Source organism: Xenopus laevis, chromosome 5L (assembly GCF_017654675.1).
Source record: "Xenopus laevis strain J_2021 chromosome 5L, Xenopus_laevis_v10.1, whole genome shotgun sequence".
Taxonomy (NCBI): Eukaryota; Metazoa; Chordata; class Amphibia; order Anura; family Pipidae; genus Xenopus; species Xenopus laevis.
Genome location: NC_054379.1, coordinates 41,569,250 through 41,588,222, shown reverse-complemented (window position 1 = coordinate 41,588,222; position 18,973 = coordinate 41,569,250). Strand labels below are relative to the sequence as shown.

The 18,973-nt window shown below is 38.8% G+C and overlaps 2 protein-coding genes across 7 annotated transcripts; one reads left to right on the top strand and one right to left on the bottom strand.

The window, feature by feature from the left end:
* Positions 1-1,758: 1,758 nt before the first annotated feature.
* Positions 1,759-9,770, bottom strand: gemin6.L (gem nuclear organelle associated protein 6 L homeolog). 2 transcript variants are annotated; one of them, XM_018262171.2, is made up of 3 exons: positions 9,535-9,770; positions 5,492-5,634; positions 1,759-2,310 (listed from the first exon to the last, which is right to left on the bottom strand). In XM_018262171.2, exons 2-3 carry the CDS (start codon positions 5,617-5,619, stop codon positions 1,911-1,913), a joined length of 528 nt encoding a protein of 175 aa, XP_018117660.1. In that variant the 5' UTR covers positions 5,620-5,634; positions 9,535-9,770; the 3' UTR covers positions 1,759-1,910. The 2 variants fall into 2 exon arrangements, with proteins under 2 accessions (XP_018117660.1, XP_041418618.1); XM_041562684.1 differs by having other exon boundaries at positions 5,492-5,639; positions 9,535-9,759.
* Positions 9,771-9,911: 141 nt separating this feature from the next.
* Positions 9,912-18,327, top strand: srsf7.L (serine/arginine-rich splicing factor 7 L homeolog). 5 transcript variants are annotated; one of them, XM_018261939.2, is made up of 8 exons: positions 9,912-10,070; positions 12,395-12,575; positions 13,696-13,872; positions 15,474-15,548; positions 15,632-15,727; positions 15,812-15,865; positions 16,903-16,935; positions 17,761-18,327. In XM_018261939.2, exons 1-8 carry the CDS (start codon positions 10,043-10,045, stop codon positions 17,813-17,815), a joined length of 699 nt encoding a protein of 232 aa, XP_018117428.1. In that variant the 5' UTR covers positions 9,912-10,042; the 3' UTR covers positions 17,816-18,327.
* The last annotated feature ends 646 nt before the right edge of the window (positions 18,328-18,973 follow it).

The window sequence follows — 18,973 nt, the reverse complement described above, 5'->3', positions numbered from 1 at the left end:
ATCTGGAATAGATCCCCACTATTTATCAATATTTATTTTAAAAGGGTGATTACAAACTAAAACTACACCATGTTTTTCATATGCAATGGTTCTTTGGTATTTGGATGCAAATACCATTACTTCTAGCAAACATCTTATGATTTACACATTTAGGCAAACCCCATGGTACGATAAAGGGTTACTGTTCGGAACATGATTATGCAAAGAACTAACTGGGTTACTCGCTTACTATCCTATGTGACTTCCCTCAGTGTACGGAGCCATGACCTTATCTGGACTACTAAGGAGAATAAATATATTTCTAATACAGACAAAAATTTCCTTTATAAAAAAGAAAAATAAATCCACACTTTTCATCGCATTGGTATTCTGCATACTGCTATGTGTAAATGAGCCATGTTTAAAGGTTTAACTGTAAAGAACACTTTAACTTTATCGCTGTCTGGTGCTGAATGATCCTTATTTTAAAACTAAGGGTCCTAAGTATCTAACATGAACGGGGGAATGTGTTGTCTTACCATATCTGCTAGTGGTGTGCGGGCCAGCCCACCCCTTTTGTGACATCACTGCAGGGCTGGGACATGTATTTAAAAAGAGGAGCCAGGAAAATCTGGACCTGCACATAACTAATATCTGCAGAAACGGTGCAACTGGTCAGATATAGCATAGACTCCTTGACTGAACAAACAGTCTGCTCCATCATTAAACCTCCTAGCTACTACAACCTCTAGCGGGTATGTAAGATTTGTACTTTGTCTTAAAACTGTGGCATCAAAAAATACATTTATTTTATATGATCCTAGTCTTTAATTCAGTATCTTGTGCCCACACAGGCTATAAATTGTGGAGGGAAGTGTGCTCCTTCTTCCTCTCAAACTTGAGACTGATCTACACACTTTCATTTTATTTATCCACTTGCTACAAATGGCACCCATGACCCTTATACCAGATGTATAAAGCACAAGAGCTGACACCCTATTATTAGAATAGCAATGGATGAATGCAGATGCAACGTGTGTGTGCAACTATCTTTGCCAAAATCTTCCTGTTTTGCAATCTGTGCATTGAGCAAAAGTTTTCAAGCTTTTTTTTTTTGTCAACGCAAATGTACTTTTATATCTAAACTATTTATGGTACATTGCTTTTGTTTTAAAGAGATACATGGCATTAAAATATGGGTTACTGCCCAGGTGCATATTTGCCCAGTGTTCTAAATGAGCCTCAATGGCTTTATTACTGGGGAGCCAGGATCTGCCTCTGTAATTTTTCTGCTGGGCACCCAGTCTATCATGTACCTTGTTCATTGCTCCCTTCTGTGAGTTTTTCCATCTCCATCTTTCTACATTTATTCCACCTGGAAGACCTCTCACCTGTCTGGATATTGATGCCTAGATGTGTCTCTCTTTCCATGGCTCTGATTAAACCTCTCTTTTTGCTAATGATGTGCGTGCAGGGAAGATCTTTTCTCTGTTGAATAAACCTTCTCTCCCATGCTCCAGTCAAGTGCTGCTGCCATTTCTTGACTCTAATATTCACAGGCATTAGATATGTGACAGATATTTAACTGCTGAACTATTTTAGAAGGCTATACTTGCCTATCTTGGCACACATACTGTATTATGGCCGCATGGCAAGGATGCAAATGGGAGCAGGATAAAGTAGGCAAGGACACAAAGGGCTAAAATTGCTCTGGGCTAATCTACAATGAAAATCCTACAGAAGGATTATGTTCCAATACGTGTATAATGACAAGTTCTGTCAGATTTTTGTTGCCATTTAATTCCTTTCTTTCAACAAAATGCTTTAATGAAACACATACAAAAAATTGACCACACCTGTTTTAACTGTGTGCATGGAACAAATGTAAAAATGGAGGAATATTTTCAGAACATAAGTCTTTGCTGGGGAGGCTAGTGTGAATCAAGCCTGGTTTCTCCTTGGTTATTAAGAAACCCTTTTAGAAGTCCTTGGACACGGGACAAAATGATCTCATTTGCACTACTGCAGTTCTCTGGCCCATAAGGTGGGTCGATTGTTAACACACCAGCCACGCACAACATTGAGTGGGATTCCCCTTGTACAGTTACAGGGATGTTGTTTTGCTCCAGCCAACTCTTTAAACTTAGCTTCTTTTTTTCCAAATCTTCTTTACTGTAGGAGCTTGTCGTTTCTCTGGGGGTAAAGAGGTGAGCAAGTCTGTCTCTGGTCTCCTCATCTGCTTCTTTCACCACTTGTACTTCTTGCACCGCATGCCCCATGATCACCCGAATTAAAGTTTTCTGCTCTTCTTGGAAGTTAGCCAGCACAATACTTTAAAATCAAGCAAACAAAAGCTGCTAGTTGCAGAAAAATGTCTTCCAATAACATACTTTGTACTTTCATCAACATATTTTTGACCCCCACTAACTACATGCAATAAACTTTAGACAGAGGATTAATGTAAACCAAGAGACCTGTCACTGGTTTGTTGTTGTTGGAAATTAGCTGTGGGAATTGTATTGTTGTTTCTTACTGTGGTATATTCATTTTCAGGTGAAAGTCATGCAGGTGTGCAATAATTGATTCCAATTTAGCAGAATAGCAACAAACCAGCGTATTGTCACTACTACCCTGACAAGACTGATCTGAAATTAGCCACCAGACAAACAATATTATAGGAAACCCCATAAGATGTAGTATAGATGTTCTGAATAAAAAGCATAAAATTGTGTCTTGTTCTATGTCAGGGTGTCCAAAAGGTAGAGCTTTAACAGGTGATGAGTAGATCTCAAGACACTGTCAACAAACATCTTGTCTAAATCACCCTCCTAATCATGCTTTTCAATCAGATATTTATTATTTTAAAGGGGTTGTTCAGAGATAAACTTTTAGTATGATGTAGAGAGTGATATTCTGAGATAATTTGCAATTGGTTTTCATTTCTTATTATTGAAGGTTTTTGAGTTATTTAGCTTTTTATTCAGCAGCTTTTAAGCAATTTGGTAACTAGGGCCCAAATTACCCTAGCAACCATGCATTGATTTGAATAAGAGACTGGAATATGAATAGGAGAGGCCTGAATAGAAGGATCCGCAATTAAAAAGTAGCAACAACAATACATTTGTAGCCTTGCAGAGCATTTGTTTTTTTAGAAGGGGACAGCGACGCCCATTTGAAAGCTGCAAAGAATCAGAAGAAAAAGACGAATAACTACAAAACTATAAATAATGAAAACCAAATGAAAAGTTGCTTAGAATTGGTCGGTCTAGAACATACTAAAGCTTACTTTAAAGGTGAACCACCCCTTTAAAGTTACATACGAAATAGTGGTTTATTAAATATAGCAATATACATTTTCTCAGAAATCGATATTTAAGTAATATTTTCCATGGAACACAATGCTAACAATATTTTATGGATGTAGATCATAATGGGACATCATCATTAATAGTAGACCTCACATTAGTAAAGTACGGCCACTCCTGTTCAAAAGGCCAAAAGGATAACTACTATTATCCTGCAACTTACCACCTACAATAGATATTTTGTAAATTTTACACAGGTTTATTTTGAGTTATGCAAACTCGGTTATGTTATGCCAGTGGTCATTAAATGATTTTGAAATAGTACGATTTATTCATTTCATATTTGTGAAGCAGAAGGAAAGCACTATTGACGGGTGGTGCCAGTTTGCTAGGGACCCCCTATGAATATAGTTGTGGGGCTTATTTATCAACACTGGGCAAATTTGCCCATGGGCAGTTACCTATAGTAACCAATCAGTGTTGATAAATGACCCCCACGATCTGCAAGGATTCTCTGTCCACGCACAATATAGTATAGGTATAGGATAGGGATGCACCGAATCCACTATTTTGGATTTGGCCGAACCCCAGAATCTGTTGCGAAAGATTCGGCCGAATACCGAACCAAATCCTAATTTGCAAATGTAAATTAGGGGTAGGAAGGGGAAAACCTTTATTACTTCCTTGTTTTGTGACAAAAAGTCACGCAATTTTGCTCCCCATCCCTAATTTGTGTATGCAAATTAGGATTTGGATTCGGTGAATCCCTAGTATAGGATTATATTATGTATTATAACCATTATAACAGAATGCTTGCGAATTGGGGTTTTGCAGATAATGCTTCCATAACTGGGCACTCTTTTAAAAATTATTTTCATTTCCTTTTATAATTAGATATATTTGATTAAAATGGAGTCTATGGGAGAGGACCTTCCCGTAATTCTGAACTTTCTGTATAACAGGTTGCCAGATAACGGATCACATACCTGTATTACTGTGCACCATGCAAATGGTCCTCAAAATGGTGGCACAGCTCTCAAAAGAAACATACCCCAGGCCAGTGTTTTTCACCGAAGAGGAGTCTAGGAAATTGCACCCCCTCCACTGAATAGCAAGTGTAATAGTACATGTGGAGTTTTGTAGTAGTGCCCAAGGCAGTGAATGGCCTCAAATCACATCCTATATAAGTTAGTCAACTCTATTGTTAGTGAACCTTTATTTTCACAAATGTAAAGAGCCAAGAAATTCTGCCTTTGTAATACCCACAGATTTACATGTATTGGAGCCTGAGAAATAAGAACACTGGGTATTGATGACTGCCAGTAGAAAGTTATTTTATTTAGCTATTCAATACAGTTTAAATAGGCAGCTTTGTGCAATTTACTCTTCCAGTTGAAAGTTATCTAACAGATTCATGATATTCCCTGTAGGTAATGCAAATGTTGCTGATGCAACAGTTTGTTTTTATGGCAATCATTTTTACAGTATTGATGTTTGTGACGTATAAACATTAAATAGCACAGCACCTAATAAAAAAAAAAATCTCTGCCTTTAAACAATTAACCTGAAAAACAACATCTCCTTCTGATAAAATAGAAGGTAGCCCACTAAAGATCCTAACATGTGACTCAAAACAAAATTCTGTGAGCAGCAGTAATGTCTGTAATTTAAAGGAGCACTAGACCGCCCTTTTCAACATTAGTTGGTTCTATTTGAATATTGTCTGAATTTAAAAATATCTAGGGTTTTTAACGCCTAAGGGCTCTTACACAGGGGGTTTTTTTTTGTGTATCTTTATCTTTATTTGTAATTTATATTTGAAAATATATTTATTAGTCCAAATGAGAAAGTCATTTTTGAGTTAGGACAGAGTGAGGATGGGTGTGATTAACTTGCCTTCCTGTAGTTTAACAATGACGAGTTAATAATGGTGGACTTGTCTAAAACTGATTAGAAGATAGAATACCTGTAAATTTAGCGTATTGGTTAAAAACAAATGAATGAATGAAATGTATATTGCAGCCTATAAAACTTTCAGATTCTGTCTTTTAATTGTGCTCTTTTAAATTCCAATCTAATCTATTCATTTGTGCGTGTTGCTTATTTGTATCACAACAAAACCACCTGCTTAGCATTTTGTGAACCATTATTGTACAAAACCTAAACTTTAGTTAATAAAAGAGGACACAACCCCACCCTGTGTGTACCTTGCAGAAACTGGGTCCACTGTTACAAGCCAGCCCTGGTAATCTTTCTTCTCATCAGCCGAGACTTTTACTTCTTTGTTGATGTAGTCTTGCCACTCCGGTGGGCTTTTGTTAGACCATTGAGTCATATCTCTTGGTACTTCCTGTGCTGAAATAAAGCACCACACTCATTAAATGCAGGGTTAAAATTGGAAGTAGAAAAAAATATTAATCTCAGTTTACACTGCCTATACTGTAGTTTTGCATGTTGAAAAATGTTCCCACTTCAGTTACGCATACTGCCAGAAAATGTTTGTGCCTTTTCACTTTAGGGGCATTTATTGGGGGGGGGTGATTTTTTAGTTTCCTAGAAAAAAAATTAACTGTTTTTCAGGTCAACCTAAGCTCACAGGATTCTAATGCCAAAAAAAAAGAAAAATATTTCATAATATATAGTAAATAATGTACCACCTATAAATAATATAAAGGTATGGGACCCGTTATCCAAAATGCTCGGGACGTGTTTTTTTTCTGGATAAAAATCTTTCCGTAATTTGTATGTTCATAAATCTACTAGAAAATCATGTCAACATGAAATAAACCAAATAATCAGGTTTTGCTTCCAATAAGGTTTAATTATATCTTAGTTTGGATCAAGTATAAGGTACTGTTTTATTGTTATTAAAAATTTGGTTTATTTGAATAAAATGGAATCTCCATAATTCGGATCTTACTGGACAATGGGTTTCTGGATAACGGATCCCATACCTGTATAAGGATATTGTAAATCACCAAGGAGTTCATATAAATTTGGTCATGGAACTATGAGGTGACTTCTAATATTCTCATGTTTTACAATAGGGGGTACAGGTATGAGATCCGTTATCCATTAACCCGTTAACCAGAAAGCTCCGAATTATGGAAAGGCTGTCTCCCACAGACTCTATTATAATCAAATAATCCAGATTTTTAAAATGGATCTCCTTTTTCTCTGCAATAATAAAACAGTAGCTTGTACTTGATCCCAACTAAGAAATAATGAATCCATATTGGAAGCAAATGTTTACATGATTTTCTAGTAGGCTTAAACTATGAAGATCCAAATTACAGAAAGATCTGTAATCTGGAAAACCTCAGGTCCCAAGCATTCTGGAAAACCTCAGGTCCCAAGCATTCTGGATAACAGGTCCCATACTTGTACTATTTTAATTATAATACATACATTTCTGTGAATTATTTGATAGAAATTACATCAATAAACACCTTTTATAAAGACATTATCTTAAAGGGATACTGTCATGGGAAAAAACATTTTTTCCAAAATGAATCAGTTAATAGTGCTGCTCCAGCAGAATTCTGCACTGAAATCCATTTCTCAAAAGAGCAAACAGATTTTTTTATATTCAATTTTGAAATCTGACATGGGGCTAGACATATTGTCAATTTCCCAGCTGCCCCAAGTCATGTGACTTGTGCTCTGATAAACTTCAATCACTCTTTACTGCTGTACTGCAAGTTGGAGTGATATCACCCCCTCCCTTTTCCCCCCCAGCAGCCAAACAAAAGAACAATGGGAAGGTAACCAGATAACAGCTCCCTAACACAAGATAACAGCTGCCTGGTAGATCTAAGAACAGCACTCAATAGTAAAAACCCATGTCCCACTGAGACACATTCAGTTACATTGAAAAGGAAAAACAGCAGCCTGCCAGAAAGCATTTCTCTCCTAAAGTGCAGGCACAAGTCACATGACCAGGGGCAGCTGGGAAATTGACAAAATGTCTAGCCCCATGTCAGATTTCAAAATTGAATATAAAAAAATCTGTTTGCTCTTTTGAGAAATGGATTTCAGTGCAGAATTCTGCTGGAGCAGCGCTATTAATGGATTCATTTTGAAAAGAATTTTTTTCCCATGACAGTATCCCTTTAAGGATAAATGATGTATTCAGACAACACAACTAATATGGTAAGGCCCATGTCTGCAGAACTTGCAAATTCCAAATATTTTGTTTTATGGCGATTTCTGATTTCTCCCAGCACTACCAAATATCCAAAGCCTCACTCAAGTCTATGGTATGTCCCATGTCTGCAGAACGTGTAAATACCAAATATTTTGTTTTATGGTGATTTCAGATTTCTCCCAGCACTACCACAGACTGCCAGTCAGGGTCTGGCCCTGCTCCAGAATTCTGTATACTCTAGATTTCAAAGCAGAAAATGTCACTAATAGGTTTAATCAGAAAATGCATTTTTGAAAACAATATTCTGACAAGTCCAAAATTGTGTATTGTATTGTGTATTTTTTCTCCAAACTACCCAACTGTAATGCTTTCCCAAATGTTCACCTCAAAGAGTCCAATTTATAATTTCCCACATTTGATTACCGTATATACTCGAGTATAAGCCTAGTTTTTCAGTCCCCAAAATATGCTGAAAAACGCTACCTCGGCTTATACTCGGGTCAAGCGCAAAAACGGTCGCCGGTATCTAAGAATAGTCGCCGGCGCCTAAGAATAGTCGCCGGCGTCCAAGAATAGTCTAAAAGAATATTCGCCGGAGTCCATGAATGGTCGCCGGCATCCAAAAACAAGACGCCGGCACCTCCAATGGGAGCAGAAACCTTCAATTTTTTGGTTGAAACTTACCAGAAGCTGCTGCATTTCTCACCCTCGGCTTATACTCGAGTCAATAAGCTTTCCCAGTTTTCGGAGGTAAAATTAGGTACCTCGGCTTATACTCGGGACGGCTTATACTCGAGTATATACGGTAGGTACCAAGGCAAAACGTCTTAAATAAGAATGCCAGAGATTTACAGAACAATCTGGAAGTACTAAAGGATAATAGTGACTGAACCCACCCATAAGGATATATGCAATTAAATGGGTGGTTCACTTTTAAAGTAACTTTTATTATGTTATAGAATGACCAATTCTAAGCAACTTTTCAATTGGTTTTCATTATTTTATTTTTTTTAATAGTTTTATAGTTATCTGTCTTTTTCTTCTGATTCTTTGCAGCTTTCAAATGGGCGTCACTGTCCCCTTCTAAAAAAAACAAATGCTCTGTAAGACTGCAAATGTATTGTGGTTGTTACTTTGTATTGCTGATCCTTTTAGTCAGACCCTCTCCTATTCATATTCCAGTTGTAAGCGGACTGCGAGATCGGTATTTCTGCGCAGTTGGAGCAGTTTCCCAGTTAGCACAACTGCACATGCGTGGAATTACATGGAAATTACCGTTCTCGCAGTCAGCTTACCGAGGACACGGAAGATGGAGGCGTGGAACTTCGCTGGAAGAATCTGAGTCGAGGGGTAAGTATGGAGTATGGGGCATTTCCCCGGGGGGGGGGTAGTTAGCCTGGGGGAGGAGGGAGGGAGGTTTACTAGGGTGGGGGGGTAGGGTTTTTTCCCAACAGGTTGATTTCTCCTTTAAAAATGCAAATTGAAGAGCTGCTAAATAAAAAGCTAAATAACTCAAAAACCTTCAATAAAAAATTAAAACCAATTGCAAATTGTCTCAGAATATCCCTCTCTACATCATACTAAAAGTTTATCTCAAAGGTGAACAACCCCTTTAAGCAGCATGACTAAAACGTGTCGCAAAACCACTTTTAGATTGTAAGCTCTAGAGCTTACTGTCACATTTTGTATCGGTGAGTATTTACATGTAACTTGCATTCTAGAGAGTTGAATAACAGGTTTGGAGAACTAAAATGTCATTTGCCCATTCAGTGACTGAGCTGAAGGGTTATTGCACGAATAAAATCAGGAATATGAAGCACATTAGTGTATAAAGCTCAGTAATTTATATACTGTGTGTATTGTTTTTCTTTTAACACAAATACAATTGTGTGAACCCCAGTCTATAGATGCGTCACACGTGACAGAATCATTTATGGTTATAAAATCAGTCTGTATCACCATGCAGATGATTCTGTAGCGGCTATAGTACAAACACGACCCACAAAATGCTGGGCCCATCTATACTAAACCCCGCAGACAAGCACCATTCAAAATGTAACCAAAACGTGGAACACAAGCAAGCCCGCGACTTTCCAAACTCACACTGCAGGCACCAGTCCTCGTCCACAGGTAAAAAAGACGCGAGGGTTCTTTTGCTGGCGTCACTTCCTGGCGGAGTTACCCACAATGCTTTGCGTTGTAGATTCGCCTGTGCGCTTCCGTAACCTCCTGAAATAAAATAATGCTCACCCCTCTTCCCAGTCACTGCGTACATACTGTACTTTATTGAGAGCAAATATATCATATTAAATACAACTATTATGGGCGTATATTGACTTCATAGCAATAACAATGAACAGGTTGTAGCCTCCACATCACGTTTTTCAGACATTATCGATAAGCCCATCGTAACCATGGAAACGAACGAAACGTCTCGCTCCACCCACTACAAGGGCGGGGGATGTTGGGACGTCACTTGTTTCTGACCAATCGCCAGTCCTGACGTAGGCGCTGGCTTCTTGCCCCTTTATAAGACAAGGAGAGAAGCTCAAGCTTTGTCCAGTAAGGTCGGGTGTGTTGTGTAGATATTTTGGTGGTGTTAGTAAGCACTATGTCGCGTTACGGGCGATACGCCGGCGGTAAGTTGCTGTTATTCATTAACGCTCTGAAGGGTGCGATGTTTGCGCATAGACAAATGTGACTGTGTTTGTTCATTTCCTGGTAGTGCGGTGCAGAGTGGAATGGCCGCCATTTTGTAGCGCGCGTTCGCCTTGTGTGAGGTACAATGTGTTGTGCAGCTTTGGAGGTAGAACAGCTTTGTACGATCCAAGGAACTACCGTGTGACCTGTTCCGGTTCCTATATGGAAACTAGTTACACCACTCTATTTAACTTTCTCGTATAATCGCCCACAATTGGCCTGTGCTGGAGACTGTTCTCTTCAGGCCTGGTTAGTGTGGAACACGCTTATATGCCTTTATTTGCCTGATTTATTTCCAGCTTTCAAATGGGGGGTCGCTGACCCCATCTAAAGACACATGCTCTGTAAAGCTGCAAATGTATTGTTATCGCTACTTTGTATTACTCTTATTTCTTTTCAGGGCATCTCCTATTCATATCAGTTTCTTATTTAAATCTGTGCATGGTTGATAGTGACATTTGGACCTTGGCAACCAGATTGCAGAAACTGCTAACTGCAGAGCTGCTGAATAAAATGCTAAATATTGCAAAAACTACAAATGATAATAAATGGAAACCAATTGCAAATTGTCTCAGGATATTACCATCTATATTATACTAAAATGTAGTTTAAAGGTGAACAACCCTTTTTAGGATCAATTCACACATGGAGATTCTGGGAGGTTTTGTAGCCTGGCGACTAATCACCTCTTCTTCTGGACGACGAACTGCCTCCGCGTGTCTTCCCATCCGCTATAAAGAAAAGTGGTCTGCGCTAAAGCACATGCACAGTTCGTTTCCAATGTCGCCTCCTGAGGCAACATTGAGTGACCTCAGAAAACTACCGGTAAGCGCCACTTGTGTTTAAGCGCAGGCTGCTTTTCTTTATAGCAGATGGGAAGACACGCGGATGCAGTTTGGGGAGATTGTCGCCCAGAAGAAGAGGCGATTAGTCACCAGGCGAATATCCTTGTGTGAAGTAATCCTTAAGGGGCAGGTGTTCTATGGTATCTCCCATTTCTTCCGCTGTGGTGGGCAATAACCGTGCACTTCTTGTTGGTATCTTCTCAATGGTGCACTCTTGCTATAGCTACGGTATCTGTTTATCCTTTAATTTGCCTGCGTATAGACAAGTGACACTATTGCCTTTGTTTGCCTGTAATTTTGATCTGCCGTATAGTTGGAGGCTTCAGGACACCCCCCCCCCCCCCTTAACTGGCTTGATATTGCCTGTCTCAAAAATAATTAAACATCAGTCCCTTCCCAAGGGTGTTAAATCAGCCTAAGGGTCTCCTCACACACTAAAGTTGGCCACAGACGCAAAGATCAGATCAATGTATGTTCGGACTTCTCCCGACCTGCCACTAACTATTAAGATCAAATTCTTGCCATTCAAATAAAGAAGTAAAAGAACAGCCAATGTTCTTCCCCTGACATCAATCGTACGATAGTTATGTCCGACAAAGCTAGTGACAGTCTCCCTCTGAAAATGGTACGATCGGCAATACACGCAGAGATATTATCGGCAGCCGACAGAAATTTTCTAACCTGTCCGATCGACCAAACGATCGATGTCCGCCGTACGAAACATGTCGGGACTCAACACACACGGTCCGAAAATTGTACGAATCCTCGATTCGTACGATCGGATCTTTGCGTCTATGGCCAGCTTTAGTTCTAAGTAGAAGCATAGTGGGGATGGGCAATTATAAGGCTTTGGTCCCAGTTAGCTTTATTATATTGGGTGTGGGATTTGCGATCAGACACAGCTATACAGAAAACTCCCAATTTACAGGAAGGAAATATCCCATGGACTCCATTTTCACCAAATCAAGTTTTTAATTTTCCGCTTGATTCAAGCTATGCTATAAGTCAATCCTATTATCTGGAAAGCCTCCGGTCCCCAGAATAGGTCCCATACCTGTACAGTGTACCAGATACTGTTGTAAAGATGACTATTTAATATAAGCATCATGTTGGAATAAGACATTTGCTATCTGTAGGAAATGAAACTGAAATAGACACTCCCCCTTTTCATCATCTATTATGCCCTTTGGGGATGCTTGCCTTGGCAATGACCCCATCATCTCAGTGAAGAGTAAAAGAGTTAACTTGATTACTTAGGAACCTGTACAGAACTTGTAATATTTAGCAAGTTTCTTATTTCCATATAATGCAGCTTATATCAGATTTACACTTTAAAGAGTCTCTAAGGATATGCAAAGAGCAATGTACAGTAGTTATTTCTGTATTTTTGTTATTTTAACTAAAATTCTTTCTTTTAGAGGCTAAAGTGTATGTTGGTAATCTCGGCACTGGTGCTGGAAAGGGGGAGCTGGAACGAGCCTTCAGTTATTATGGACCTCTGAGGACCGTTTGGATTGCAAGGAACCCTCCTGGATTTGCCTTTGTCGAGTTTGAAGATACAAGAGATGCTGAAGATGCTGTTCGTGGCTTAGATGGAAAGTATGTGTTGCAACTATGAAAATTGCTCATGTAAACTGCACACTTTGCCCTTTTGGCATGCATGGTGACTTTTCTTAAATGACTAGTAACACTAAAAGAGTTTTTAAAATATTGTTGCCCTGCATTGATAAAACTGGTGTTTGCTTCAGGAGCCTGGCAATAATAGATTATACTTGAACAATAGATGTGTAACCAAGGGGGGGGAAAGCCAATCTAAGTAAGAATCAAGATAAATAGCAGATAAGCTCTTTATAACCCAATTCTAGTGTAGAACAGGGTCCCCAACCTTTTTTTTTTTTACCCGTGAGCTACATTGAAATGTAAAGCGTTGGGGAGCAACACAAACTTGAAAAAAGTTCCTGGGATGCCAAATAAGCTCTGGCTATTTGGTAGCCCCTATATAGACTGCTAGCCTGCAGTAGACTCTGTTTGGCACTAAAACTTGCCTCCAAAGCAAGAATTAAAAAAAAAAAAAAATTAGCAGCTGCTTTGAGGCCACTTGGAGCAACTTCAAAGGGGTTGGAGTGCAACATGTTGCTTGTGAGCCACTGGTTGGGGATCACTGGTTTAGAGCATATTTGCTATTTAACCTGTGCCATTTACTCCTATTTTGACTGACCTATGGCTGACTAGCAGGTTCTTTAATTTGTTTATGAAGTAAATACCAGTTTGACCAGTTTAGTGGAACCATACATTATATTGATTGCTTTAAAACGTTGGTTTTTTTTTTGTTCACTTGTCTTTTAAGCAGTTCTTGTGGCTTAAAAGGGACTCCTGTTTTTTTAGAATATTAAGGGAGTTCCAGCAAAATGCATTTAAAGCATCCACCGTACAAAAAGTCTGCTAATTGCTGGTATTCAATGATATGCGTTTGCCTATGCCACTATGTTCTTACCCCATCAGCCACTGGTTAAGGAATGCTATTTTTGATTCTCCAACTTACCACAACTAGAAAGTCACGTTGACCGTTTAGCGATATGAAAGTTGCTTAAGGTCTGCGTGAGCTGAAAGGTTCCTCCATAAAACGTAGACAACTAACTTTTAATCCCTATGTATGAATTGGATTCTGTTCTTATTCGTTTCTTCACACTGAATTGTGAATTCATATTCTTTGTTTAAGGGTTATTTGTGGATCCAGAGTTAGAGTGGAACTTTCAACTGGCATGCCACGGCGATCTCGTTACGATAGACCTCCAGCACGACGTCCCTTTGATCCAAGTGATCGTTGCTATGAGTGTGGTGAGAAGGGACACTATGCCTACGATTGTCAAAGATATAGCAGACGCAGAAGGAGCAGGTATTCACTATTTCTGGGATAGATCTGACTTCCCTTTTACCTTCAAGGTCTGAATTTAGGATCTTTATTAAGCAGCAGTCCTTAGTGTTAGATCTCATTAAGATTTTACTAATGAAATTCTGAAGACTGGAAACCTCCCCTGACTTAAGCATAAAATACATTTCAATGCATGTGGTTTTCATGGAGGTATCAGGATTTATGTGAACTTTTTTTTTATTTTTATTTATTGTGGCTTAAGTAGTGCTTTCCTTCCATTTCTTATAAGCTTGTAACACTCACTGCTTGCATTGCCAGGAGGGATGTGACCCTAGCTTGTCCGTCATTTTACTCCTGGTTTATTCTGTTCTAAGTGATGCCATCATGAGTAGCAATTTATGCAGTTGCAATGTAAATAGCGTGTTGTTTCTGTTAAAATCTGCCACATGCTTGTTTGCGCTCATAGTATACAATCAAATTAAGCAATGGAGGCTGAAACTGTCATTTCCTGTTGTCAGCTCTGTACTTAAAACTGAATCCATTCCTGCAGGAAACATCAGCAAAATATTCTGCTTTTCAATTTAGACTAAAATACACTTTTATAATGTAATTAATGGCAAGCATTTTCCTGTATTTTAAGTTGCAGCAACTATATTTGTGATGGCTTCTATAGTCTCAAAGTGCTGCCGTGAAGTGGTCATAATGTGATTTTATGTACATGGCAATTGTGGAATATGCAAGTAAAGCACTGCTAAAGTTTCCCTTACAGTAAGTTATGGTGTTGGCCTATTGGCCCCAACTAAACACTTGGGTTAGCTTGACGTGCTTTGTGGACAGTGGTGGGACTGCTGCTTTTTGTTCCCGTGCTTAATGGCTTATGTAATTTCACCTGTTAAAAAAAAAATATATTATTAATCACCCTGGTCAAAACCTTTCAGGTTTCTTCGTTTGAGTCAGTCGCCTTCATTCAGAATGTCACGAGCCTTAAGATTTCATGCTGAGGCGCCTTGCAAATCCGACCTTATGATTCTGCTAGACCTTGAGATTCTGCTAGACCTTGAGGTGATCAGCATAAGAGGCCAGATCCCCTCAAGCCTTCTACATCTAAATCCACCTTAAGATTCTGTAGAGGCCAGAAAATCTATGATCAACTGTGATCGCCGTATCAGTAAAATTGGCTTACAGTTGGGGCTCCCCTCCGCTTTAGAAAGAACTGCAGATTGACCACATTCCCACCTAGAAAATCCTTCATGCGTCAATCAAGCCTCACCTGGCTCATATGGCTGTCAGTTTGATCGTCGTTAGATTGAAGAACAGCTACAGTAGATGCAGCGATCGGCTGGTAGATCCTTCTAGACCGTCTAGAGCTTCTAGACCTTGGGCCAAAGAGGGTCGACCTGCAGACTTGCAAGGTTTATTTTAACTACAAATTATAGTATTATTTTTAAGCTTGGTTAAATATTTATGTACATGGAACTCCTTTTAACCAGTTTCTCCTAGGTAGATCTCTCCAAGGCAAATAGGTTTCCTGAAAATTAAGACGCTGCTAAAGGTCTGGTTAAAGCAGACTGCACTGCAAAACTTGCTCTTAGATTCCAAGTAACGTGTTTATTTCCATCCTTTAGAACCAGGTCTCGGTCTCATTCAAGATCTAGGGGAAGAAGATATTCCCGTTCACGAAGCAGAAGCCGTGGAAGAAGGTGAGGGGTTGGTTTTAATTTCTTGCCAAAAGTGGAATTATTGAAATGGCCATATCTAATTTTTAACTCCTCTCGAGGTCTAGGTCTGCTTCTCCTCGCCGTTCAAGATCTGCATCACCGCGCAGATCCAGGAGTGCCACCCCACGCAGGTCTAGGTCGGGCTCTGTCAAAAGATCCAGGTAAGTCTATCTTGAGTCTTAACCTCATGTATTGAGTTCCTTAAAACTGTATAAGTATTAACATCAACTGTCTTTAAAATGTAGGTCTCGATCCAGATCTCGCTCAAGATCCAGGTCAATGTCTCATCCAAGAAGCAGGTAAGATATGCCTCTTGTTCAAAAACAGTGAATGGACTAGATAGATCTTAGAAGATTTTACTTCCAAACCTGACTGTATGCAGTGAAATTCTCCCTTAATTTACTGCTGTGGATAGGAATTGTCAGATGGTCCCTAACTGCTGAGCAGGGAAACAATCACACTTATGAACAGCAGGGGGAGCCCCCGCCATGCAGAATTCAAGCAGCTTTGTTTATGACGATCCCTAAGCAGCCCAGACCACACTGAGCATGTTCAGGGTCAGGCAAAGATGTTTAACAAAGTTACAAGATGACAGCCCCCTGTGGCCAACTTGAAAGCATAAATCATTTGTTTGATTAGGCTTGTGGTGCAGTAAGTTCATGCTTATGTTTAGTATACAAAATACAGCATTTCTAGCCTTATTCTATTTTAGACTTTCCCTGTCCTTTAAAACCAAAACCATGCACAAACTGCTAGGCAACCCCAGTAACTGCTAACGACCTGCCCTGAGCTGAAGTTTTATTTTAAACAGGCCTACTGTGTTATAAATGCAGGGTTGACTTTTAAAGCAGTTCAAACTAGGTGTCTTGCCTCATGTAAAACTTAGATTTGCTGACTTTTTGAACTTGCTATCTCTGCTATGGATGCAGCACATTAGGGGGCATATTGAAAAAACTTCCAAATTCAAAAAGACCAGCCAAAATTAAGTTAGTTTTCTTTTCTTTGGTCGAATAAGTCTGTAAGTCCACCAACTGACTCCAAATAGGTTCTAGGAGGTCCCCCATAGGCTAAAACAGCAATTCAGCAGGTTTTAGATGGCGAATGGTTGAAGTCGAATTTTTAAAGAGATGGTACATGATATTCAAATTTTTTTTCATTCGAAAATTCACCTTGACCTTTAAATCAGCCCCTAGGTGTTCATAAACACTATTTTAGCTGACTACAGATTGCATTGGGTACTAAAGTAAGTAATTGATGTCTCTTGACACAAGTTACATCTTGTGCTCATGTTGGTATAATCTAAACGGACTGGTATTTATTTATTTTTACTGCTTAGGTCAAAGTCCAGATCAGCATCCCCAAAAAGAAGGTAAGCTTTATTGATTCCTTCAGTTCCAGGTTGCTTCATTAGATATTTGAAGACCGTTACTGTTCTCACTACCTTGAGCTGCTAGAGTAACTGCAAAATTCTGTCTGCATGCACTTGCAATTTAACTTTATTAGCCATTCCTGCATGATCCTGAGTGCCTCTGCTGTTCATCACAGATGCCCCCCCCCCCCCAGCAGAACAGTAAAGTTTAACTTCCCCTTAGCAGGAAGCATATCAGCACTTGTGTTTCTGTTGCTTCTGTCTCACTGATGGACCAAATCATTTAAGTGAAAAATAGTCTTTGCTACTTATCACATAACAGGAGAGGGCCTGAATAGAAAGACGGCAAACACAAAGTAACTGCACTAGTCTCTCTGGTAAAGTGTAAGCTGTTTGGGGTTGGTCATTTATCTTGACATCCAGAGCAAAGTTTAATTCTCCCATCAAAGCTCTCCAGTTCACAATTAAAGCTTTAACTTGAATGGGTAATTGCTATGAATTTGCTACAAATCCACACTTGCATAATTTAATACAGTTTACTAATTTCATGTTTCATAAGTTTACTAGATGTGCAGGGAATAAAGTCAGGGCAAACAAAGTTTTCTTGCATTACAATTTAATTTCTCTAGGTCTGCTTGGGATGTTGAAGCTGGTAAGAGTTATGAATTATGGGGAAGCCTGTTTGTAAAGTACATGTTAAAATACTGAATGTATTAAGAATGGCACTGGCTTTAAATATTTGCCAGTGACTAATTTAATTGTACAGTTGATGCTTTGTTCCAACTTCCTAACACTTTTTTTTTTTTTTTTTTTTTTTTTTTTTAGCCGCTCACCATCCAGAAGTCCACGAAGAAGCTTAAGTCCAGAAAGAAATGGTTAATTACTTAGAATTTTTGCAGCAATGTGCTGCAGCCAGGTTTTTCACCTTCAAAATTTTTTTGTTTGAACTTTACTTCACTAGGCTAGCATACAATATATGTTGTATCTCGTCTATAAAGCTGAATTTTTGCATTTCAGAATTGTACTTGTCAAACATCAAATAGCTTGTCCTGACTAGTGAGTCTTCACTGTATCTTGAAGCAGACTTTGCTGTCTGAAATTGTGAAGTGATGAGTACATAAGGTATTCCCCTTGTATATAGCAAAAACTCTATGCAGCTTTGTTAACCATTTAACTGTTAACTTGTATTTGGGAGTTTTTTTTTTTCCCCCTGTATTAGTAAAGGCCTCATTGGGGGTTTATTTATGTTTTTATTGACTGTGGGTATAAAGTAATGAGAAATGCTGCTCAGTGTGGCATTTGCAGCTTGAATTGGCTTCCTATGTTAAGAGATGTACAATTCATTGCAAATGTTTTAGCACTTTGGCACTGAAATAAATTGTATGTCTTCTATATAAATGTGTGGTGTGTTTCTCGGCTGTACAGTAATATGGCTTGCATTGTTTAAAAGTAAGATGAACCTGAGGTTTTGATGTCTAAACTCTAGGCTCTTATTAGTGGACTCAAAAGTATTCTATGTTTACTGCTATTGCAAGTAATCTTTATGTGAAACTTGAGAAATAGAGCATTTTTACTAATTGGTCTACTCTCTGTTAAAGGAAAACTATAGCCCCCAGAATGATGTAGGTCTCTAAAAATATATTGACTAAAATAGCTTGTGTAAAACCCTGGTTAATGTAAATAAACCATTTTCATAATATGCTTTTTCAGTGTATGTGCCATCATAAATAGAAATTGCCATTTTAAAAGGACTGCCCCCACCTGGGATCCTAGTATTCACAGTGCACACAAACTAACCAAGTAAATCATACATGTTAGGTCACATCACATGAGCCAGTTAACAGACAAGAGTTCTGTCTTTTGCTTCCACACTTCTTCCTGTTAGAGTTGTAGTATTTCTGGTCAGGTGATCTCTGAGGCAGCACAAAGGCGTCATGAAATGGTGGCTCAAGGCAAGGACAATATTAAATATATTACAGTTTGGTAAGATTCTTTAATATGCCACTTTATTTGAGAAACTAGATTTGATATAAACTGT

Coding starts and splice junctions, on each gene's coding strand:
- srsf7.L (XM_018261939.2), top strand. CDS start 10,043: ATGTCGCGTTACGGGCGATACGCCGGCG. Junction 12,576..13,695: donor GTTCGTGGCTTAGATGGAAA/GTATGTGTTGCA, acceptor TCTTTGTTTAAG/GGTTATTTGTGGATCCAGAG. Junction 15,549..15,631: donor AGCAGAAGCCGTGGAAGAAG/GTGAGGGGTTGG, acceptor CTCGAGGTCTAG/GTCTGCTTCTCCTCGCCGTT.
- gemin6.L (XM_041562684.1), bottom strand. CDS start 9,736: ATGATATATTTGCTCTCAATAAAGTACAGTATGTACGCAGTGACTGGG. Junction 5,640..9,534: donor CGAGGACTGGTGCCTGCAGT/GTGAGTTTGGAA, acceptor GCTTTATTTCAG/CACAGGAAGTACCAAGAGAT. Junction 2,311..5,491: donor GTGGACCCAGTTTCTGCAAG/GTACACACAGGG, acceptor TTGATTTTAAAG/TATTGTGCTGGCTAACTTCC.